We start from the raw sequence: 26,417 nt of genomic DNA, 5'->3' as shown, positions 1-26,417 counted from the left end.
AAATTGGGGTTTAAATTGTGGTATATAATTATATTTTAATTATGTTTACCAAATACTACAAAACTTTTAAATGTTAAATAATAATTAAACAATCAAATATACAATGATGTTGAATTGTACAACTAGTAAAATATTATTGAAAATTTATTAAATATATTACTTTAATATTAAGGAGTTTTAAAATATCACACTTTCCAAAAATATTAGTATATTGCCTATACGTTTTAAATTATTCGAAGTTGAACCTGAATAATATAAAAATTCAGTTTGATGAAGACTTTTGCTCCAATTATGCATTAATTAACAAAATTTCATTAGCACATTGAATCCCATCGTATCAATTTGAAAAATTGCTTGACAGTTCGTACATATAACAGATATTTTTCGAAAATGAAAAATTTTGAAATTCTAAAAAATTCCGGTTGTTTTTCCATATTTTCAATATTAATTGTGAGTTGTTAGAATATCGCAATATTTTTGAAATTCATTTAAATTAATTGATTTCAAAAGTTATATAAAATTATATTATTAAAACATAGATCCAATTTTAATACGTAGGCGTTTGGAGCACATTTCTCTAAATGCAAATTTCTTGTTAATTATTTAAATTGTTAAAATATAAGTTTTAAAATAAGTCATTTGCGTTCTAATAGACACAATTTGTGTTATGTTTAAACTGAATTAAGCAATTATGAATCTTGAAAACAGAATGGAATTTGAAGCCGCATATTAAAGCAATTTAGAACTCCTAATGAATTATATCTTTAGAATTTTATAGAAAAATCCTGATGTCCGAATCATAATAACATTACGCATTGTCATCACACTGTTTTGCATAAGTTACTGCTATGATATCTACAAAACTTTGTAATAATATGCAACAACAAAAATTTGAACAAGAAACAATTACAATTGCAAAGTCTAAATAGAAATTTAAAACGCAGCAACTCGTTAAATTTTATACAAGAAAAAACCAAGCATTTCTTTAATAAATTATTTTTTAAATATTTTTCTAAAGTTTAATTATATAAAAGCGTTCTTTTATTATAAAGTTCAATTAACACAATACGAGTGTATGGTTTCTTATACATCCTTGAATTGAATTTACTTTATTTGATTTTCGTTTATGCAATGTACAGTCGAACCCCTAAAACACAGACCTCCGTATGACGTAATTTTCCTTATGACGAACTGTTTTTTAGCACTTAAAAAAAAAATTGAAAAATGTGGTTATTAGTCTCATTCTCTGCGTCCGTGGACATGTTTACAAAACTTCTTGGAGATAGAAAACTGATATTTTACATGTCAATATTTCATAGATCTTTACAGGAAATTAAGAAGTAACTATCTCCCTCCCCCTTTTAAAAGTATTTTTATTTATCTCTTCCTATTCCCTCTTTAAAAATAATGGCCCCCCAAAGACCTAAAAGTTTCGTTATTTAACTATTTATTGTTCCGCGATATACCACATAAACTTAAAAAAAGGAAATAGACGTTAAAATGTATTTTTCCGATATTTTGATATTATTTTCTTCTAGACCGCGGGTTGTGAGAATCTGAAATTTTTATACACTAATAAATAGTTCATATCGTTAGAAGAAAATGTTTTTTCTCCTCTACTCCTCTCAAGTTATCGGCTCTCAAAATTGTAAAATTCGAATCTTCCGAAAGTGTAAGTTTTCTTAAATTTCCATAAATGTAACGGGAAATGACAATCTAACAAAAAATATAATTTTTTTTCTCAACTCACGCAATTAGCCGTTAAAATCGGGAACTATGTTAGCGCCTCGTTAAAGATTGCATATATTATTCATCCTAAATATATGCAATCCTTCAAATATTTTGGTGTTTAAGTGTTTTTAAAATCAATTCCATTTTTTGGTCCAAGTATACGTTTTTTGCATTTTATGCAATTGAATCGGAATTCTCTCTTACATAAACATTAATTTTATTGTAAAATGGAAATTCGTATTACAAAGGTCCGACTGTATTTCATTTCGTAAGGTTAGGTATACAAAAAGAATATTTTAATGTTTTCTTTCTAATGAATATCATTACACAGTAAAATGATTTTTGCCTTCATTATTGCGTTACTATTAAATTTATTATTACTTTTGTAATAAAATACGTTTATATATTATGAATATGAAAAATATAATACATAATTACATATAAAATATAATAATAATTGCATGATTTCTGTTATACAGTCTTCTATTATACAAAAAATAACATTGTACCATTTTTTTTTTTTTGTGTAAAATGTGTTATAATAATAAAATAATCGAAATAAAATCGAGAACGTTATAATATATTAAGAATCGTGTAAAGAAAATCAAACAATTTTCGTTATTATATATTATTGACGTATGCTACTATTGTACGTATGCATATGTTTGTATATGTGTCATGTAGAACAATATTTTATTGTAAGAATAATTATAATAAAATGTATTCACAATAATATTTTTTGATTATACTGTCATGGTAATATTATTTTATATCAAATTTATAATAACACATGTATATGACATCTATACATATATACTTATATATTTTTGTAAATTATAATTATTATTGCGTGTATTATGCATACACATATACTTACGTATATGCATATATTATTTTCAAAAAGGATATTATTATTTTGATATGCTTCACATTCCTATTTTTGCTTATATGCTCAAAAATTACATAGCAACAACTTTTAACTTTGATTTATAGTGTTCCCCATAAACGAACCCACCCCCGCCCCCAACCAATTTTTTCTCCCAAATTCTTAATATTCTAATTTTTAGCACTTTTCCCAAAAATTTTTGAAAAAAAGTGCTTATTAGTTTCACTCTGCCCGTCCGTCCGTCTATCCGTCCATCCGTCCATCCGTCCATCTGTCCGTCCGTCCTTCTAAAAGTTATACCCCCCTAAAAATTCTAAAAATGGCATTTTTTAACGATTTACTGCAGTGAAACCAAAAACATTTTTCCAATTCTGCAAAAGCAGAAAAACAGTGCCTGGCGTCTTCTATTGCGGAATACCATTTTTCAACTTTAAAAAGCAAAATGGCCGTTAAAATTTATCGTTAACTAAAATCCGTTTTTTCCAAATTTTTGACGCCGTTTTTCTTCTACACCGTACGTTACAGGTGTCTGAAATTAGCGGCTCTTAGATATTCATAAATAGTTTATTTCGTTAGAAGGAAATTTTTTTCCATCTTCATCCCCTCTCAAGTTATCACCTCTTGAAATTTGTAAAATTTGAATTTTTGACACCTATTTCCGAAACCGCAAGTTTTTTCAAATTTCTATAAACGCGAAAAGCTAACGGTAAATTCCATGACATTACAAAAATATAATTATTTTTCTTAACTCACACAATTAACCCTTAAAATCGAGCATTATGTTAACCCCACTTTTTACTAATTTTCGCTTTATTTCAAAGACTGCATAAATCGTTCATCCTAAATGTTTGCAATCCTAGAAATAGTTTCGTATATGAATGAGAATAATTTTTATAGTGGGGCAGGTATACCTAGACTATATTTAAAAGCATTATTTTCATTTGTTGAAGGAAAAAGTACTACAATATAAACCATTGGTTTGACCCGATTTTATTTAATATAATTATGTAGAACATTTTATTTTAAGAAAATTTAATAAAATATTCAATAGTATTGCGAGTAGAGGTAATGTACGACTTATAAAATATAAAATTTAAATTCCCTGATAATATGTTGGTACTTATTTTAAATTAGTCGCACTTTCATTGAATTTACAACGTTACAATTATTTGCAAATTGAAATTAAAAAAAATTTTCTTAAGTGTTATTTTAAGTATAGCCCTATTTGCGTTTTTGCATATATTAAGGGAATAATACACAAATCAATTTACCACAATACTGTAGCTATCCAACATTCTTTATAAGTAAATCAAAACTAGCATGAAAATGTTTCATTATTTTCAATATAAATAAAAAATTAAATATACCATAATTATTGAATAATTCAAATTGAGAGATGGAGTGGTCATTTTACCTTAATATATGTATGTAAATTTTCAATAATGTTAATGTTAATGTATATATTTTGAATATTTAAAATATATTTGCATACAAATCTGTACAAGAATTTTTAATAAACATTAAAAGTTCTAGAATAGATTGTTATTTTATGACGCAAACTTATAAAAAAAATCTGATGTGGTCAGCACATAACCGACCGCAATGTGTATTGTCTAGTTAAGTGAAAGTGTTACAGAATATTATAAAAATGTCTGTTAAATACTTCTTTCCAATTTTTAGGACATTAGTAAGCTTATAGTTAGCATACCTAGAAAAATGTAAATTTGGCTCTTAGTAGAGTTTCGCTTTGTGCTACCCGAATTCCCTGAAATGCTCGCCAGTTAGTTTCGGTAACAACCAGAACTCAAATATCAAATTTCAAGAAACTCTACAATTCGTTCCGTAGATATGGTGAAAAATGTAGAATCGGCCCGCAGATCAGTTTTCGAGCCCTGATCTTTCCAAAAAATTTACATGTTCATTGTTTTAATACAAGCAATTCAAATATTAAATTTCAATGAAATCGGTTGATTATTTCTCTTTATATACACAAAAGTGTATGTTTGGCTCGTAGTAAACGTCTAGTTGCCGATGCCTGATCTTTCCAAAAAATTTACATGTTCATTGTTTTAATACGAGGAACTCAAATATTAAATTTCAATGAAATCAGTTGATTATTTCTCTTTATATACACAAAAATATATATTTGGCCCGTAGTAAACGCCCAGTTGCTGATGCCTGATTTCTTCCAAAAGTTAGGAATTTTTGCGTATGATCGAGCAAAGCTTATATATGAAATTTCAAGTAAATCGGTTGAATACTTTCTTCAAAATGGTGAAAAATGTAAAATCGGCCCGCAAATCAGTTTTCGAGCCCTGATCTTTCCAAAAAATTTATATGTTCATAGTTTTCATACGAGGAATTTATGTATTAAATTTCAATGAAATCGGTTGATTATTTCTCTTTATATACACAAAAATGTATATTTGGCCCGTAGTAAACGTCCAGTTGCTGACGCCTGATTTCTTCCAAAAGTTAGGAGGTTTCATCGCCGATAGAGCAAAACTTATATATGAAATTTCAAGTAAATCGGTTGAATATGTTCTTCAATATGCTCAAAAATGTAAAACAGGCCCGCTAGAAAGTGCAGTTCCCGAGGGCTGATATATACCAAAAGTTGATCGATCCGTGCCATGGTGGAAATAAGCTTACATATAAAATTTCATCAAAATCGGTTCAGCCGAACTTGAGATACACGCGTGCACACACAGACCGACAGACGGACAGACCGACAGACCGACAGACCGACAGACCGACAGACCGACAGACCGACAGGTTGCTAAAAATAGTTTATTTACACTTCCCTACTATGGAGAAGCACGTTCCCACCGAAAACTCGATATGCAAAATTTGTTGCCATCACATAACCTACCTATTGTTTACACAATACGGTCGGTAATAATGTAAATAGTTTTTCATTTTTAATTTATTAAATTGCTTTAACCCTTAAGCACCTGGTGTCTTATTTTTGATATACCTGAAAAAAAGTATGAAAAATATTTTGTTTATTAAAAAATATGACTTATCCAAATCTGTCACAATAGTATATTAAGCTCGAACATTTCACTAAACCGAATACATTTACTAAGATATTTGAATTTCGAATGTCTTCTCAAAAATGTATAACATTTTAAGATATTTTCAAATTTACTTTAGATTACATACATATATTGTTGTCACAACCACTTAGTAACATGAGCCAGTTAAACTCCACACTCCTGAATTTTGATTCTTCTTCCAGATCTTCGTAGAAGAATTCTTTAAGAGCCTTCTCTCCTCTCTCCCAATTTCTAAGTCATATTACCTACACAAGGGCTTTTATCCGCCTTATTATATGCTATTTAAGCTTTTGTCGTGCCTCTTTTGTCGCTTCGTTTCAAAACAGTTTTATAATTGCTTCCCAAACTCCGCTAAAATTTTACGTGTATCCCTATTTTTCAAGAGCCCCATATAGTTTTACTTATAAATAGCGACGTAAATTAAATATTATAGTTGACCAATATAAAGACTTACCGTTACAGTATAATGGAGCCTATACTCATTTATATTACGAAAATTTTTAGGGTTTTGGCCGGTTCGGTTCGGTTATACTGTTTTAGCCTGCATAATATAATTTGCAATTGAAAAGTGTGCACTAACTCGGGTTAAAAAAAAATGTCACTTTTATCAAAATCCTTACACTATATGGTATTAATATTTCCCCTTTTTCATTAATGAATTAATACTTTTCTTTAGTTTATTCTTTTATGCAGTGGTTTGCACGCATAAAATACGAGTAATTATCATGATTATGTGGTACAATACCATCTATAATGATATTTTTTCTTCAATACCTGATTTATACTTGAATAGAAAGTATATAAAACATTTACTTGCATTTAATTCAAAAACTTTTCTTTTTCAATTCAAATGAAAAAAAATGAAAATCTCTTATCATAATTGCATCCATTGTTCAAATCAAATTGATATTTTTTTAAACAAATAAAAAAAAAATGTTTTTAAAACAATAGATTTTTTATAACTATAAGTAAAAGTAGAATGCAAATTGTTCGTGTACATTAAACAACTTTCATTAACATTATCATATTACTATTATTATAGAAAAATCATAAAATTTCACCAGGTGAACCTTAGATGGACAAAAAAAAACTTCTTATCCGGTGTATAACAAAATTGAAGCATCGTAAGGCAGGCATAACAAATATCCTTAATGGATTTTTTTTAAAGAGAGTTGGATCACAAAATCTACGACTAGCTGATGATGTCAAATTCTTATTAATTTTTAATTTAATAAAACAAAATCAATGAACAATCCGAACTAATTCGTATTAAAAATCTAACTAAAATATTGCATATAGCAAAGAATTTTTTGCATTTTAAAGTGTTACCGAAATAATTTATTTCTTAAGACCAAAAATCCCTCAAAACTGTGAAAGTGAAAGCAATTTTAATTTGTACAAGGAATCAGCATTACTCGGGTTTTGCCGCAAAATCATGTAAATTTTCTCAAAAACGCTATGCACTAACGAGCTTAATTAATTATCCTTAATTTAAATTTTATGGGATGCTGCTACATTTATATGTCTGATTAGCTTGAAAATTATCAACTAGCTTGAAAAATATCCCAGAAAACCATATGAAAAATTAGAAGGAATCCATTATGGGTTTGTTGGGATTTAATCTTCCTATTGATATTCTTCACTCTTTTTGTTTTTTATTGTTTAATATTTTCTTGAATAAATACACTTCTTTTGAATTTAAATTCAAGGAAAATAATAATATTGTGTATTTTTTTGAGATTAAAACATCTTGAAAAAATTATTAATAATTTTTAATGTGAACATAAACAATAGAATCCTTTTTTTTTTTGTTACTTAACATATTTCATATTTTTAAAATAATTGAAATTCTTTTACGTAAGCGGGAAACGATAATTTAAATTCTTTTATTGATCTCTGCTTTAATTTGTTTAATTATTAATAACTTTGATGTAATGACTTTAATAAGAAATCACGTAAAAAACCCGAATTCACTATGTCAAATATATTAATATATTTGAAGCATAGAGGCGCCGGCAAAAATTTAACTACTTCAATTTTGTTAAACATACTCTTAAGAACTGATAGTTGTTCACAAAAATTTAATATGAATATTTTCCAGCACAATTTTTTTTAATTTTAGGAATAATTTCAGAAGGAAAAGGCGGACGGTTGACCTGATATTAATTAAGTTGTTATTAAGATGACTAAAGAAACTGGAATGTGGATGAGTTGCGAAGTATTAGAAATATTTCGAAATGCTACCTGTTATGGCCTATGTGCCCAGAGCAATTCTAAGCCAAACAAACTGCTGTTTGGTAAACGGAATGACGAGTAACACGACCAAAAAACTGTAACTGGCAAGGCACTGGTAACAACTAAAATTCAAAAAAATTGTGTCAAATTTCTTTTGAGAGCGACTGTATTCAATCAAGACTATTATTAGCTTTAACAGTTATTTACACTTAATAACAAATATGAAAAACTAAACAAGAACATGGTGGTATGCAATTTTGTAGAGAATAGAAGAGGTTTTAGAAAGTTCATATATCTGAAATCAATTGCAATCAAACAAAAAATTTTAATATTTAAATATAAATTAATAAATTTTAAAATTATGACACTGATTGCAAATTTTTTAAATTTTTCTTTTTGTATAATTTTACAACCATCCTACATTTCTCTCATACATACTAGCAAAACAATACTATATTTGTATAATATTCAAAAACTATTTATTAAATTATAATTTATTTTTTTGACCTCTTTATTATTATTATAACAAATTTTGTAACCATATATTATACACAAAAATTATGTAAAAAGAGAAAAAGTTTGAAAAAAAAAAATTTAATGTTATCTGTATAAAGTTTGCTGACCACCCACAAATGTGTAAATTTTATTTAAGGACAGTTAGTAGGACAAACTGATAAAAACAAAAACTAAAAATTTTTTTCATATAATATGTTATATAGTATATAATCCTCATATAAGCATCCCAGAGAACCGATGACACCCATAAAACGCCTGCCTGTAACGCCCATATAAAATTATAATAAAATAAAAAATAATTATTTTTGTCTCAGTTTATTGTTGAATAAAACCATAAAAAAAAATTTATACATGTACACATTATATCCTATGTATATTGTGTGTACACATATACACGATATCCTTTCGAAAAATTGAAACAAAATTTTGTCAGAATTATTATAATCTATATTATAGAGCAGGAATAAAAGTTTTCTCTTAGACTTTTCCTTCTTCTTTTTTAAAAGCATGGAAAGATAAAAAGAAATTGGTATATTATAAGAAATGATTCATTACCAACTATTCTCCATAATTTCGGAAAAAATAAAAGTAGTTATAGTGATATTTTTTTCTTCTTGTGTACACACAAAGTAATAACATTTATACAAAATATAGTAAATAAGAATCTCTATATATAAACGTACATAATATTATATTTTCAAAAATAATCTAAATTTACTTACATAGTTCTGAGCAAGGTCAGGATGATTTGTTTGGATGCCATCATCAAGTATTGAAACAACAACTCCTTTTCCAGTATAGCCTTTTTGCCAAGCTGGTTCAACATTCATATCTAGACCATCTTTGGCGCCACCATTCTGCAAAAATTATACGAATAATAATAATAAAAAAAACGGATAAGAAATTTTCCATACATGAACAAAAATATACACAAACACATATACAAATATTGCATAGATTTAAGATGGTATTTTAATCAACGCTATAGATATTATGCGAGATTTGGAGGAAAATGAAAAAAAAAGTAAAAAGAAAATAGAGAAAAAAAAGAAAAATAATGAATGTTAAAATAATTTGTAAGAAAATGAATATTTTGTATTAATATTATGTATGTATGTATGTATAAAATATAAATTTATTATGATTGTTTGATGAATGCCAGGCACTATAAAATTATACGAAAATAAAAAAAAAATTTAAGTAAAACTTTTATATTATACGATTGTAGTTCATATATAGTTTCTATATAGGTAAAATTTATGTGTGTTTTATATTTAGGTATATGTGTGGTTACAAGCAAAAAACCTCAAAATCAGAAATGTTCGAATACTAACCTAAGTTCAAAGATGTTTGCGAAAATAGCCTATTATACCTAATAAATTAACTATAAAATTATTGCGAAAATTAAGTATGAAACTCAAAAATAAATTTTAATATATAAACATATGACAGCGTACTGCTAGTGAAAAATCAACCCCTAGAATTCAAGCGAATTATTGACAACTTGCGAATTCAGAAATTGAAACTAATATTTTAGCTATGGAAGAAGAAGTTATTTGCCGAATATTCAGATTTTTTTTTTAATACAGGTGTTTGAAATCATCGAAAGACAAAGGCGGACCCAAACTTTCATCACGCCTATCAATAGTGGGAGAATTTAACCCAACCTAAAACGCACCTGATAGTCAAATTGACTAACTATTAGTTTTGCTCTATCGTGTTTTTGTGTCTACATTCTGTGAAAGAAGGCGCTGAGTTCTCGTTCAGTCTTTTTTACCAAATCCTCTGCCCCATAATTCAGATGATTATATATTTATAACAGTGTAACTAACTCTGATTCAATTGGGAATTAAATACTCTCAGTTTAGTTGAATAAAAATCTTTAATAAAATAAAATTTTTCTTAAAAGTTCTACAATATTTTACCAATAACAAACCTTGATTATTTCTATCACTAAAAGCTTGATTAATTAATATAACACTTTGCAAGTTAGTAAGTTATCTCTTTATGCCACAGAAATACATGTAATAATATGTATACAAATATAATTAAAAAGAAGACCGAAAAAAAGGCCAACATAAGGCATAAGTTAAAAATTTCATTTTTCGAATTAAATAATTTCCTTTTCATGGAATTCTTTCGAAATGATAAGGTCCTATTTATTCGTTCTTACTTTAACTAAGTTGTATTTTTTTTTTATTATTTATAAACTAGTTACACATAATAATATATAAATTGTGGTAGTTCAGTTAATTACCTAAGTAATTTATTTAATTTTCAAAAGAAATCTTTTAATTTATTTTATTAGAATTAATTTATGATTATAAACAGATTACCAAATCATATTAGTATTAAATAAGATTCTATTCTAAGCTAAAATATCTTAGAAATAGACAAGGCTTTTGCAGAAATTGGAAGGTTTTTAAATAAGCATTTTTCATATTAATTTTCAGATGAAGATTGAAAAAATTTCATAAAATTTGCGGATTTAATGTTTCACTAATATTATTCCAATTTTTATAGTATATCTTTTCGAGTTTCAGCATTGTACCCTCAAAATTTGCATTACAGATAAATACTTCGAATTCGAATTCGAAGCATTTATCTGTTATGCTGAAGAAACTATATAAAATGAGGTTTTATTAGGCAATTCAAAGTAATCTTAGCACAGTTCAAAATCAAAATCCCAGCAACATACCATTTCATGATCTAATTTATGACAAAATCTATTCTGTGACTTAATTATTTACTAAGAATGAGTACACTAAAGTGATAGGAATGATTAAAAACTTGCATTTACCTTAAGTCTTTTGAAACTCTCCAATTATACCAGCTAATGAAAAAGAAATTACGATTCCACATATGAGATTAAAGAATAATTGTTTTGTCAGCATTTAGCTGCTACAATGTGTTATTCAACCCCAGTTTATAAACAATTTGGTTTATGCTCATTCGGCAGAATTTTAATGAATTCGACCAACGTATCCCCGCTTAATGTAAAATGAAATTATTAATATGTAATTTATGTGACTCTATACAATTTAGAAAAAATATTTTATTCTGTACTCGATATATAACAATATTAAAAACTGTATGAACAGTAAATCTTCCATGAGACAAATTGCATTTCTTAAAGCTTCAATAAAAATTCAAATATGTTCAAATAAAAATAGTTACAACTTATTTAACTTGAAGTATCTTGATATTATTTATCCGCCGGAATAAAAAAACACATATTATATAGCACATATATCATATAAGTATTATTTATATGGAATATTAAATAGAATTTTAACTGAAAAATTTTAGATCATAAATAATAATCTTTTTTCGATTCCCATTCAATAAAGGTACCTTCCTAATTCCTATACCTTATCCCCCATAAAAATCTCTTCTTCAGTTTATATTATTCCATACAATTTATACATGCATATTAGATTTTCAGGTATTTGAATTTCCTTTCATAAACAAAAAAAAAATCGGAAAAAAATCGAAATTTTATTGATTCAACTTTGAATTTATTCAAGCATTAAACAACAGCTCGTAAATTGAAAGATCTTAACAAAAATCTCTTTAAGTTTAAATGTTGTAATGAAAAATTGTCTGTTTTTTTTTTTTTTGCGAGATTTTTTATATTTTTCCAAACAATTTCCTATCGAAAAGAAAATATCTTTTCATACAATAATTTTACCCTCATTGTAAAACTCTACATATGTTTATATCTAATTTTTATAGCATATTTAGAAGTGGGGAAAATAATGTTCTTCTTAGTTTGACTTTGTGTGTTTGTCCACCCATTCTGGTTTTAAAAACTTCTACAACCTTTATAATAGAGAGCAGATATTTTACATATCGTCGGTATTATGGAAGAGTCATGAAATTGCATTTTTTATGTTTCGAGAAAAATGTGTTGAAAATATACACAATAATGCCAATTTGCAGAGACTTGTGAGATTTACAACGTTATTTTTCCGAAAATTCTAACGTTGGAGTTACGTGGCTTTTTTATAAAGATATCTTCTACAATGTCGGCAATATATACAACAGAAAGCTTGCAAAAAATCCATTATACCAGAAAAACATAGCCTTCTCTTTTATTTTCACTTGTACCTCCCCTCCACACCATCATTTTGCAATATATTGTGCCGAAACGAACAGATACTTTTTTGTAATCGTAAACTCAGGGAAGTATAGGTTGGTTTCTTCAACATCATAAAGGTTTAGGCAAACATTACAATTTGCAAATGACCGTTGATATTGACTGCTATCTCAAACCTGTTTTGCTTTTTGTCAAATTTTTGATAACGATGTTAAAATGTCTGTAAGATAGAAAACTATGCAAGTTTTTAAATTTTATCAGTTTGTAAAAAATAACAAAAATAAGTCTCCGGGTTCTTTCGTAACTGGAAATTGTCCCCTGACTCATCCATATCCCTCACACTTTGAATATATCGCCGTTAAAATTAAAGTTTTAATATTTGGCTTTTATTTTTTTCGAAAATTCTAAGTTTTAACAATTTTTTTTAAAAGCAAAAACAATAACGGTAAAATTTAAGAAACCTGTTTTCGCTTATTAAATGGAAATGTGCTACTTTACAAACTCTGCTTTGATTCGATTTCATATATATAAATATATTTTTGAAATCAATTCATCTACTTTTCATCCCTTCCAAATAAATTCATTTCCTGATTTTGGTTTCGAAAAAGATAAAGATTTCGTTCAAAATAAATCGTCCATATTACAAAAATGAACAACAACATTGTACATAAAAATAAAAATATTGGAAAAATTCGAAGATTTTATTTGAATTTTCAATACTTTTACCGATATATGTAGGTATACTTATTCACGAAAATATAGATTGGTAGGTACTAAGTAATAAAATAATGATCAATTTTTATTTTACCTACATTTTTATGACACATGGGTAGGTATGGTATATAACTAGATATATATAATATATATTCATATATATAATAATATATATCCGTATATACCAAAATATATAAATGCAAACACATAAAAAACTAATACATTGTGTTGTTCTTAAAAATGAAAGAGAAAATTAAATTTTTTTCGTATGAGGCTCACCATAATTTCAGCCACGATTTCATTGTGAAACGCGATTAAATCTATTTATTACTCTACGGTTTTATTACTCTAGATTTTGCATTTGAAAAAGAAATTTCAGATTTTCAAACTTCTATCTATGATTTTGAAACTAATTGAGATCTGAAAACAAAATATTCAAATTTCAAAATTAAAAACCTATATTCGAACTCAAGTAGACATGCAATTTTTAATTTTGAAATTGTTTGTTTGCTTGTCATCTGTTTTACAATACAGATGACTGTATTCCACAGGTTTATACTCAAGCGAGCACGGATATATCTGCATAATTGCATGCAATTCAATCGATTGGAATTAAGGTATTTCGAATTGATTTAAGTTATCAGTCACTTGATTTGAATTGGCGTAATAGTTTTGTTGAATGTCTGTCTGAGCCCTTAGGCAATCCATTACATATATCAAATTTCAATTATATTTGGCATACAAATTAACTTTACAATTGTTACAAGTGCAGTCTAAAAACTTATTTTCAATTTAATTAATTCAGAACTAACTAATAATTGTTCCCTTAACTTGATCATTTTTTGTAAATCTATATTCTACTTGGAATAACATACTTCTTATAAATGTGCATGTATATATGTAGATGTAATAATATGATATAATATTAGAAGGATTCCAAATTTTTTTTTTTTTTTTGTAATATCAAATTAATTTTGACAATATTGCAATCAATATAAAAATTAATCCATTGAAAAACCATTAAGTTTATTATTAATGGTTAATAACAAATTTGTTAAAAAATTAATTTATTAATGATTTTGTAGATGTGAAAGTGTAGATTACGCCTTGACATTTTAATCAAAATTTTTCGTAATTAAAAATAAAATTTTTAATTTAATGATTGAAATTTTACAAATAATTAAATTAAAAAGGACAGTCGAACCACTATTTTTAAACTAGCATAATAGCAAATTTTTTTAATAATTTTATATTTATGCTAAAAGAGCAGATAGACAAAATTGTCGTAATAAATACGGAAGTACGTACAAGCAAGGTTAAGATAATTTTACAGTTTTTTCCAAAAATCTTTTGAAAATTTACTTTTGTTGATTCTAGTACTTTTAGAAACGCTTCTTTATTGAAATTCTAAATATCTAGGATAAACAGTTACTTATTTACGGACTTCAATAAAATCTTTGGCAATTTATTCTATTTCAATGATTTCTTTGACTTTGGAAAATTCCCAAACTGTCACATATAATGTGAAAATGGCGTACATGTAAAACAATTATCGTCTGATTCCTATAGCTCAAAACACGAATGTTCTTACATTTTACAAAATTTTTAATTGAATTGTTAAAGTTTTTCTGCAAAATATCTACACATTTTATTCCCTAGAGAATGAAACATTGCAAGTGCACTGTAATAAAACAATTGCGATGACAGTGTAATCGTTCGTCTATTCAATGTAATTTTTCTCTGACCATACAATAAAACATGAAAATCTTGTGATATTTACCACATTATGAATACAAAATAGCTAAGTAGACTTTTACTTAATAAAAAATTACAAATCATGTTACACATATAAAAAATTAAGAATTGGAAAAGCCTGAATTTTGGGTACTTAAAAAAGAAAAATAAAACAACAAAAAATTTTCTTAATCAACATCTAAGAAAATTTTGCGCAAATTCAATTAAAATTTAATAACTTTTAAAAGTCTTTTTTTTTTCTTGAGGCAAACCAATCAAGAACAAAATAAAGTAAAGGATAAAACTATAATAATTTTCCTTGCAGCATCTTTCGGACCATAAATAAAAAAAAAAAAACATTTTCTAATATTTTAGTTCGTTGCCTTTTTTTTTGTTTTATGCATTCTTTGACTACGTAATTTTCAATTTTCTTTTTTATTATTTTCTTCCTTTTGGCTTCAACGCCCTACAAAAAAAATTTTTTCCGAAAAATCTTTAAAAAAAAAAAAACAAAAGTTTGCAAAATCTTTTACACAACTTTTCCACCTGTGAATCTTTTTTTTAATTTTTTTTTTTTTATCTTTTAGTTTTCCCTTCTTACAAGATTTTCGCAGAAGGAAAACTATAAATACAAAGTTATAAAGAACATTTATAAAATTTATGAAATTTTAAGGACCAATTTTTCCTATTTTAAATGTCGGTCTGTTCTTCTCACGGAGATAAAAATAGTTTTGTAATTAAAAAAAAATTATTAATTCTTAATTCAATTGGGTATTTTACTGGTGTTTAATGTAACGTAACGTGGCAACACGAGGTAGAAATTGAAGAAATAGTTAAGTAAACAGAGGCTGTGCAGGTTGGAAGAATGCAAATGATAAATTATTTAGCCAATAATAAATGATTTCAAATCAATTGTATATTTTTTTCGGTGTTCCTTTTGAAGAAATATAATAGAGTGTAAATGTATAACAGTTCAAAATATAACACTTTCAACAATAGCTGCTAGTGTTGTTGTAATTTTAAAATATTATAAAATATAACAGACTGTAAACGTATAACAGTTGAAAATATATCACTTTCAACAATAGCAGCTAATATTATTGTAATATTTAATTATTTTAAAATATAACAGACTGTAAACGTATAAAAGTTGAAAATATAAAACTTTCAACAATAAGCAGATAATGTTATTGTATTTTTTAAATATTATAAAATATAACAGACTGTAAACGTGTATAAGTTAAAATATAACACTTTCAATAATAGTAACTAATATTATTGTAATTTTTAAATATTATAAATAAGCTTATAAGAAGTGTTATATACATTTATTCAGAAAGATAGCTTCAAATTCAATAACATATTTTTCAGCCGATTGCAAATTTTTTGCTCTGCTCTTTTTACAGGAATATAACATACTCTCCATATTATATATAGAGCTCTTAATTTTATCTCCCTGTACAAAGAAATTACTGAAAGGGAATAGTGACGCATATTCTTGCCAGTAGATGGCTTCACACTTTTTATTTTGTTTAACAAAGTGCATCAAATCTTCAATACTTAAATTTATAGGTTATTTTTTAACTTCTACAAAACAGCGTTCCATTTAAAAACACTTTCTGTGATTGCTCCCAGGAGTAGTTTGGAGTATTACATTTTTGTAAACGAAATGAACAATTTTTGACGAAACTTATAACAAAATTTACTTTGTTGGGATTTTTTATAAAATTTTAAAACTTTGCAATTTCTTGCACCGACATAGCATACAAAATTTTTCAAATAATAATCAAATATTTATATATAAAATGTAATTTTATTCAAAAGAGAAAATTGAATATTTAAAAGGAACTATACAATACTCAATTCTATTCTATATTCACAACTTTTTAATCCAGTAATTTAATAAAAATACTATAAAAATCTTTTCTAAGTGGACTATACCAGTTATCGCGTGAAAAGAATACCATTGTCTTTTTTTTTGTGCTGATTTTCATTGTGTATAGCACGAAGTTGAAAATTTTACTTTCGAGTTTGGAAAAATTTGTTATTATACCTACATACTAAATAAGTAATGTATACGTAATAATATAAAAAGTATGTGAAATGTGTTTTGTTATCTTAATAATAATTTACTATAGAAGCTTTTAACATTTTCGAAGAACGTGAACTTTTACATGTGATCATAAAAGACAAATAAATAGAAAAAAAAGAGCAAAATATAGCTTCCTTTATTTTCTTATGTATATACGAAAGAGGAAAACAAAAGTTTTCACAACGTCCTGTTCTTTAAACCATAATTGAAAAAGAAAGTACACAGACTGAATTTAAAAGAAAGAGAAAATCTTCAATTATTATGCAGAATTTTTTAAATAAAAATTTTAAATAATTGAAGAGTAAAAAATTTTTCCGGAATATAAAATATCAGAATTTTGCTAATATAGCGATTATTTTCAAAATTTGAAAACTAAAGCTATGCATATAACAAGAAAATTACATAAAAATATTATCGAATTCAAAATGCAAATTATGATTCAGAAGATTGAACTGTTTTTAATAGAATTTTCGACGTGCCCGTCACAGAAAATTACCTTATTAAGATTAGTTGATTTCAGAAATGTTGTTTTGCCTAAAAGTGAGAATTTCAATAAGATTCCGGTGAAAATTTCTGATGTACTGTATGGCAAATGGAGGAATTTTTGTGTTTTTAGGATAATTATTTCTTGGAAATTTATCGGAAATTTGATAGGAAAATTGTTTGCTAAACCATAGATTATTTTAAAGTTGTTTGGAATGTTTCACTTTTTTTTTTCCTTCTTGACTCCTAGGAGGAGTATAGGGATAGTGCATGACATCATGCCCTAGCTTCATAGCGTCATAGAGTTTTACTGGGTAGGTGACTAGCCTCACTGATTAATATAAAGAAATTCAAAATTTTGTCAACTGTAATATACCTTATAGATATGAGGTAAGGAAATAGTAGATGTTTCAAATTGCCGAAGTTAAGCGAAATTTTGTCGATTTATTGGATTCGGAATAAATACACTCCCAAATTGTCTTTTTCGTTCGTTCTAAATTTTGTTTGGCCAAATATTTAATATCACACTCCTTAAGTATAGGAACACAAAATTTTGCCATTATTTTACATTACGCACTTACTCGTATTATTGAGAAATCGTTGATCACAGTCAAATTTCCTAAGCAAAATTTTTAAGAAGATCAAATGTAATATCTCATTTATACGTTCTAGTATCGTAAATTTTAATAATTTTTATTATAATTGATGTAATAAATGCTAAAGCATAAAATTTACTTTGGTTTTAATAAATTAAAATTTTTATTTTGGTTAAAATTCATAATTCATATGAATATTATAAAGCTAGTGCGGTTACTAATTTTTCTTAAAATTTTCGAATACAAAGCACTCGGTGTTATTGAAAAACACAAAAATCTATCAATAATTTTATTTTTTGTGTTGTTTTTAAAATTTCAATTATGATTTTCTATAATTTTTATCCTTTTTAGTTTTGAAATCATTAAGTTGAGAAATTTCTATAATATAGAACTACGACATTGATCTCATACAATCGAATTTTTGTGGTGTAGTATGCATAATTTTCTTTTCTTATATACATAATCTTGAACCAATCAATATCTTGTTATTTTATATTTAAAATTTAATAAAATATTAGCATAAATGTATGTATGGAATCCTTTTAACATATTTTAAGACATTTTTTGGATTAAGTTTCATTTATTATTCAAAAACTTCTTAACACCATATACACTTACAATATACGTGCATATACACACAAGTATATCATTTTCTGTTAACGTTTTTGCGGTTTTCTTCGAGACATTATCAGACTTAAAATATAATTTTATAAATAGTTATAAATAATAATATAATAATACTCATTAAATATGATATTGATAGTTGTGTTTATGTAAAAGGAACATATTGCAGGCGACACTGATGCAGATATAATTTGTTTCCTATATATAAGACTGTTTGTCTTATTTTATATTTTGTAAGAAAAACGTATAATAAAGATATTTTAAATAACATTAAAAGTGTTGCCAAGCAAAAATAAATCATGTTCAATATATTCATAATTTTTATCAAATTATTGTATGGGACCAATGTAGAGCAAGATATTAATAATGAGATCTCTCCGGTTACTTGTTATCCCGAATTTTCCTTAAAGTTTTAAGGGGACTGTTTAATTTAAATTCAAATTTAATAGGAAATGCGCTTTTATAAATGAAACATGGGAGTATAAAACTCCCTTTAAATTAACATTAATATAATTTAATGGTTTATCTAAAGAAAGGAACAGCATAGTATTAAGCGGAGGGCTTAATATTAAAATTTATAACTAACAGTGGGTTATTAGGAGAAAGCAGGCAAGTATTTTAGTAAATTTGAAATGAAACTAAGAGGACAATAAGTTAATAAAACAGTGGTTAATCCACAACACGCAGAGAATTTTGAAGTGGTCAAAGAATTTGTTTATTTAGGTTCCCTATAATTAACAATCAAAATAATGTCGCAGACATAGTATCTAGAAGACTGATCCTGGCAAACAGATGTTGTTATGGCTTATACAAGCAATAATCTTAACGCTTACTTGATACACAAGTAAAAATAAAATTGCATAAAACTTTGATACTTCCAGTATTATTATATGGCTCTAAAGCTCGGGTATTAACAAAAGAACAAAAAAACAATTTAAATATTTTTGAAAGAAAGGACTGGGTGTGGAGAAGAAAGTACAACAATGAGTTGTATGAATTGTATAAAGAGCCGGATTAGATTAAAATTGGACGACTAAGATGGGCGGGACATGTTATCCGAAGTGAGGAGACCCATTCCACAAAAAAGATATTTTTACAAAAATCTGAAGTGTTCAGAAGACTAGGGACACCTAAATTGAGATGGCGAGGCAAAAACGAGACCGATTGAGGAAAATTTATAGGAGACCGAGACCCGGTTCGAGTTGTAGAGCCATTGATGATGATTATAATCAGAGAACCATGAAGAATGTGCGGTACGTGGCAGGAGGGCGGTGCAAATAAAGGGTTTTTATTTGTAACCCCTTGAAGTAAATAAAGTATATTGAAACGAAAAGAAATTTTCCAGAAATGTAGCGAGAAACCCTTTATGTTGGCTTTATTCAAAATTTATTTTGAATAATTAAATAACATTGAGAAAAAAATTACTATATTTCTTATTTTAATTATTATGGAAACACTATACAAGATTCAAATAAAATTCTTCTCATAGTTCTTATGCAATTATTTAAGTTGAAATTGGAAAAAAAAACGCACACATTACTACAGATATTCATTTAGAAAGAAATTTATATTGGCATTTATGAAATATTCATAATACATGTAATATTAGGATGAAGAAGAATGAATTAAGAGAAATAATATCTAGATTTCATATTATATTTAAGTTAAAAACCAAAAAAGATTTTGAGGTTAACCGCTAACAGATTTTTCATTTTGATGTTTTATATATATGTATGTAAGTATAATTGTATTCAATGAATTTTACTTTAGATTTTTTGTATTTATTAAAAAATATAAAAAATTATTATGTTTGTACAGATGTTCGAAATCATTAAAATATGCATTGTAAGAATGTAATGCTGAAGATATACCTAATACTAATAATCTATATAGTGTTAAATAACCAGATCTATATAAAAATTATTATTGGGATTAATATTTTATGCAAGTGGCAGCAATGTTAATTCGATAAAATTAAGAAAATATTAAATCTAATTTTAACATTTCCATATTTTGTATAGAAATTTTCCATTGCAGATTATAGATTGAGGCGATGATGAAATGCAGCCTAAAAGATTTGTTCTGTCCTCAACAATTAAAAAAAAAAATTTAAAAGTGTTACCATTAGTTGTAATATCTAGTGCTAAAATATATTTTTGTCCCGTATTTTAAACTCTTATAACCTGGTGATGCAATCACTATTATAAATACAAAATTTAACTACAAAATCTTTAATAATATTTTAAGAAAACAAAAACCATTTTAATAAAATTTTAAAAGAATTTCAATATAATTGAAAATCAAGAAAAATTTTTGAATTCAAGTGATTATTATAGAATTCTAAAATCTGTACAAGAATACTTTTCAATACATACATACACACATAAATATTTTTTTAATGTAAAATATTGTTTAACCATTTTCATCAGTGTATTGTTCTCAAAAATTTCATAACTTCTTTAAATTAAAATAAAATAAAATGTGGCATTATTTTTATTAAATTGGGAATTTTATCTAAATAAAATATGATCGAAATATTTTTTAAAATTAATGTGATAATTCATGTAATTTGAATAAAATTGGGTTGTAATAAAATCATAATCAATTAAGAGTTATTGAATAAATCGAAATTTTTACTAATAATTTTAAATATTTTGCAAAGCAGGAGCTTAGAATGCATTTGGTATTTTTTTTTTAAATTTTGTGATTTGAAAATGTTGTTAAAAATATTAATTGGTTATTTTTAGGTGAAATATTACTGTCGAATAATAATCTAAAAATCTAAATTTTTAAAAATAGTTTCTTCTGCATTTGTTCATCTGCCTGTTTATGAAATTTTTATGTCTAATAAATAGACTCTAGTAAAGACATTATTTCTCTTAAAGGAAATTATCGCATATCTCTCTCATTTATCTCTCTAATTTATACAACCACAATCATAATTAAAAATGCAACTACAAAATCTCTGCCCCCCCCCCCTTTATATTACAACAAAATTGTGATAATGCAAGTACATATTTCTGTGTGCAAACCAAAAATAATTAGTAAATTTTTCTAATATAAAAATCTATAAATAAAATGCAAATTGCAGAACTGACCTGTCAAATTAAGTGTTGTATAAAACCGGCTTTTAACAATTTTTAAGAATAATTTTTCTCATACACGACAACTTAGATTTACGTATGTATCTCAAATTTTAAAAGTTATCGCGATAGATTTTTTATACATTTTTTAGAACAAAATTGTACATAAAACTTTTGGGAAAAATATTCCCAATAAAGACAATTTTTTGAATTGAAACGCTATTTGACAAAAATTTGATGAACACAACTGACCACAAAGTGCATTGTCTGTAAAAGTAAAGATGCTCTGTCGAGACTGACAGATCTCTAAAAATAGCTTATTTAAGCTTCCCTACCATGAAGAAGTCGGTTCCCATTGAAAATTCGACATCCGAAATTTGGTGCTATCACATAGCGTCTCTTATTGTATGCAATGCGGTCGGTAATAATTCGAAATCCATATACTCTTAAATTTATACTAGAAATTCGTGTTTCCTTCTTGACATTGCATTACAATTGTCTTATAATTTTTATGTTGCTAAAACAATTTTTCATAAGCATTGCCAGATAAAAAGAAAATCGAAATGAGTACACGAAATTGTTTAGGTGTACTCATTCCAAATTTATTTTCAAAAAAGATGGTCATTGAATTAAAGTTTGTTTGTTCTTAAAAAGTTAATATTTTTTGAAAAACAAGTCCTTATATAATAATGAGTTAAGCAAATAAATAAATAATAAAATAACTCTAAATTTTCTATTAAGTTCAAGTGAAAATAAAATTCATAAAAAACTTATTTAAATAAAACAAGGCGAAAAACAAACCTTTTTAACATAATAAACAAAAATTCTGCTTATATTATAATTATCAGAAATAAAATAAAAATTCTAAATTTCCATTTTTTTTTCTGATAATAAGAAAAATACCCATTGGGGAGGAAAAAGCAACAACAATATGATAAGGATATTTAAAATAGAGTCATAATATCTATATCAAATATAAAGCGTTGAATAAAATATAAAAAACAAAACAAAACATAGAATTAAAAAATAAAATGAAAAAAAAAAAGTAGAAATGAGAAAAAAAAGCAACACATACTCTAAAACTCACCAAATACCACTGCTCTTTGAATAACGGATCCGGAAATATATTATGGGGACTAGTTGCACGATATTGTAAACGACTCTGTGGTGCAATACCACGTAATAAACTAACGCTTGATCCAGATCCAGTACTACTTATACCACTGCTACTTCCATCATAACCAGTAAAACCAATACCACTGCTACCAGTACCAGTACTTGATGCAGCTCTACTACTATAACCCAATCCACTTGGATTACCCGTTAGTGGACTAACAATAGCACTTTTATATAATAAACTACCACCACCGGCAGTACTACTACCACCAGCTAATGATGGTAATCTTAAAGGACTAAAACCGGAAAATTTTATATCCGTTGTATAATCACGCTTTTTACGTATTTTTTCATGTTGCTGTTGCATCCATCGTACCTGTAATAATACAAAAAAAAAAGAAAATGAAATAAAATGAAAAATAAGTTTATTTTATTTTTTTTTAATACATGGAAACAAAAATAATAGAATAAGGCCATACGTAATATAGGGTAACAGGTATATGAAATATAAAAAAAAAACAAGTAGTGTGAAAAAGGTACTACCATTAGGATATTATTATTACTCCTTATATTCCTTTTTATTATTATTTTTTTTCTTTATTTCAATGGAGATGAAAATAATGGAAAATAAATTACGGTTACATGGATATGAAAAATAAAAAGGAGAAAACTTTAAATAAATTATGGAGTTGTTATGCCAGAATAGGAACAACAACTTTTTTTTCTGTTTAAATATAGGTACACAGTCAAGAATATTTAGAATTTGAATAAATGAAGAACAAGTATGTAAGAGTAATAAATGTATGAACCTACACAACAATATTTATGTACTTGAAATAAGAAAAAGTTAGAACGAATGCAAGAAGAAGTGGAAAATTGATAGAACCATAAAATTAGACCCTTTCTTACAAATTAGATCTTTTCGAATGCGAACATGCACACAATTATTATATTATAGGAGAAAAGGTTCGTTTTAAGTTGGAATATTTTGTATAGCTCAATATTATATTTGATCTTGATTTTTGAGTTTTAAAGTTTTATAATGTTCTTTTAGTAGAAACTAGCTTATATATGAACAAAAAATTACGCTATGAGGAAAATAACAGTTAAAGAAGAACTTAATAAGGTCTTTGATACCGAACATGTGTGAATATTGCCTTTACTTATCATTAATTCCGAATTATACAAGAAAATTATAAAAATTTGTACCGTCCGGTGTCTGATATTTTATAATTGACAAATTAAACAAAGTCATATTGAAAGTGAAGATTGCCTTTTAAAATATTTTCTCACTCTGCCTATATTTTATAACCGAAATAGTAGACTAATAAAAATTCGATGTTCTTTCGCCTTTGTTTCTTTCTATTAAATTATTTTCAATTTCATTTTTAGGAAAATTTAAAAGCGCATATATTGAATTTTTACGCAGTTCAATGCTTATACCTGCTATGCAACACCTACGCATATGCAAGAAAATTACCCGTTAGTGGACAAACAATCTCACTTTATAAAATTAACTGCCATGTATACTAGTAATAAACTGTATTTTACTAAAATTCAAAAACTGTTCAATTTAATGTAATCATATTTCTAAATAACAGTTAAATAATACTTATTATATAAATCTCCGAAAATAATTTGTTCCCAAGTTTATTCTCAGACTCGAAAAATTATTTATAATCGAACAATGTACAAAATAAATTCCGTTCTTAACAGAATAAACCTAAGACTAACGATTTGATTTTTTTTGTTGTATAGAAGAAATCTGCCGGAAGACGTAATAGAAACTGGAGAAATATGAGCCTTTATCAGATATAGGTTCTGTGATCTGGGGCGAGAAACGGAAATGATTGTTAAATGTTACGATTTTGAAAGTTTCAAATTACTTTATTTTATAAATTTTCCTCAGCGTATATTTGAGAGATATTAAAAATTGATATTGCTTAAAAGTACATTCTCCTTTCATCAATTTCTCATTAATCGAATTCAATAACATGAACTTATTTGTGTCCAATAAATCCATTCTTTTTCTCCATTTTTTTTCTAAAGCTTTTGTAAAATTTTCTTTCTTCTCAATTTTTCTCTTTTGTCTTTCATTAAAAGAATATCCAAAAAGTAATATAAAACTTTTAAATACCTCATTCATTATTCTTTTCTTTTACGCTAGCAACACAGAGAACAATCAGTCAAATGACCAAAAATTTGTAAACTTTGAATACTCTATAAAAATTAAAGGGCGATGATATGTTTTCGGTTATACTTAATTTTTATAAAAATCGTCAAAAATAAAATTTCGCCGTGAGTCATCAAAAATCCCAAGAAGAAAAGAAAACAATGAAATTAGAAAAAAGAAGAAGAAAAAACCCCAAATGAATGAAAATGTAAAAGAAGAAAAGAAATTCTTAATTAAGACCGTATTATGGTCAATTATATCATGGATATAATCCGACCCAAACACTCAATATATAGGTACTTACATTTCTAAGCGAAATTCCTTAAAAAAAAAAAAATATTTAAGTATCACTATAAAAATTGGCTATTTTAAATACACTCTCCTCGAAGCAAATTTAATGAACTGATTTTACTTTCTCTTTCTTAAACTATGTTGTATATTTTTCTTATATGTATGTTGTGTATACGAAAAAAGGATAATAAAAATGAATATTGTAAAAAGGATCCCATTCTCTATATTCATTTTTTCTTTTTCTTTTAGAAATCCATTCAACCCTTATTTTTCATCAACGACTGTTTTGTTTTTTTTTTCATCTTAAAAATCTTTTCACCGGTGTACACATTGTATAATAAGAATTAGAAGGGGGAAAATGTAACCTAAATAATTCAAAAATTAAGCACTAAAACCTCCATTAACATTGTTTTCCATACAATAAACTTAAAAATCTAATATACAAACAAATGCACAAAATATTAACTAAAGTAGAGAAAAAAGAGAAAGAAAAAAAAATAATATAACGGTATTATAATTATAAAATGTTGGTATATGTGTTTATACACAGTACGTATACAAGAAAGAGAAACAAAAAGATATTCAAGGTTTCTTAAAGTTAATTGTAAAAACTTAAAAGAAATCTTTGGTCAAAAAACAGTTTTTGTTTTTAATATTAAAAAAAAAAACAGAAATAAACAGAAATACAAATTGGTCGAAAAATGGATAATTGGCCCTATTAAATAGTATAGAAAATGTAAAATTAATAGCTTTTTTTTAATTGAATAAGAAAATTTCGTTAAAATATTCTTCATTTCATAAACTATAGTTTAGAGTATTTTGTATAACAGTTAATTTTTTAATTTCTATAGTTTCTATATTACTATTACAATATCATTGCGGCCAGTCTGATCTTACCTGACAAAGAGATTCGAACTCGATTTACTTTCACATGAATTAAAGAGCTGAAATCTTTTCTTAGTCAGCGACCTCGCTACAAGTCGCA

The 26,417-nt window shown here is 26.2% G+C and overlaps 1 protein-coding gene across 3 annotated transcripts in view; it reads right to left on the bottom strand.

The window, feature by feature from the left end:
* LOC129618581 (furin-like protease 2) overlaps window positions 1-26,417 on the bottom strand; it is a 301,205-nt gene that overhangs the window by 184,535 nt on the left and 90,253 nt on the right. For 2 of the 3 annotated variants that reach the window (XM_055533419.1, XM_055533435.1), the window contains exons 3-4: window positions 22,928-23,344; window positions 9,150-9,284 (exon numbers count right to left, since the gene is read on the bottom strand). In XM_055533419.1, the coding sequence (XP_055389394.1) occupies window positions 9,150-9,284; window positions 22,928-23,344 (552 nt within the window). The remainder of the gene's footprint in view (window positions 1-9,149; window positions 9,285-22,927; window positions 23,345-26,417) is intronic. The other variant, XM_055533427.1, reaches the window with a different exon arrangement.

This window comes from Condylostylus longicornis, unplaced genomic scaffold (genome assembly GCF_029603195.1).
Source record: "Condylostylus longicornis isolate FDR11 unplaced genomic scaffold, ASM2960319v2 ptg000001l, whole genome shotgun sequence".
NCBI lineage: Eukaryota > Metazoa > Arthropoda > Insecta > Diptera > Dolichopodidae > Condylostylus > Condylostylus longicornis.
The sequence above is the reverse complement of the archived record's forward strand: the minus strand, read 5'-3'. Positions and strand labels throughout refer to the sequence as shown.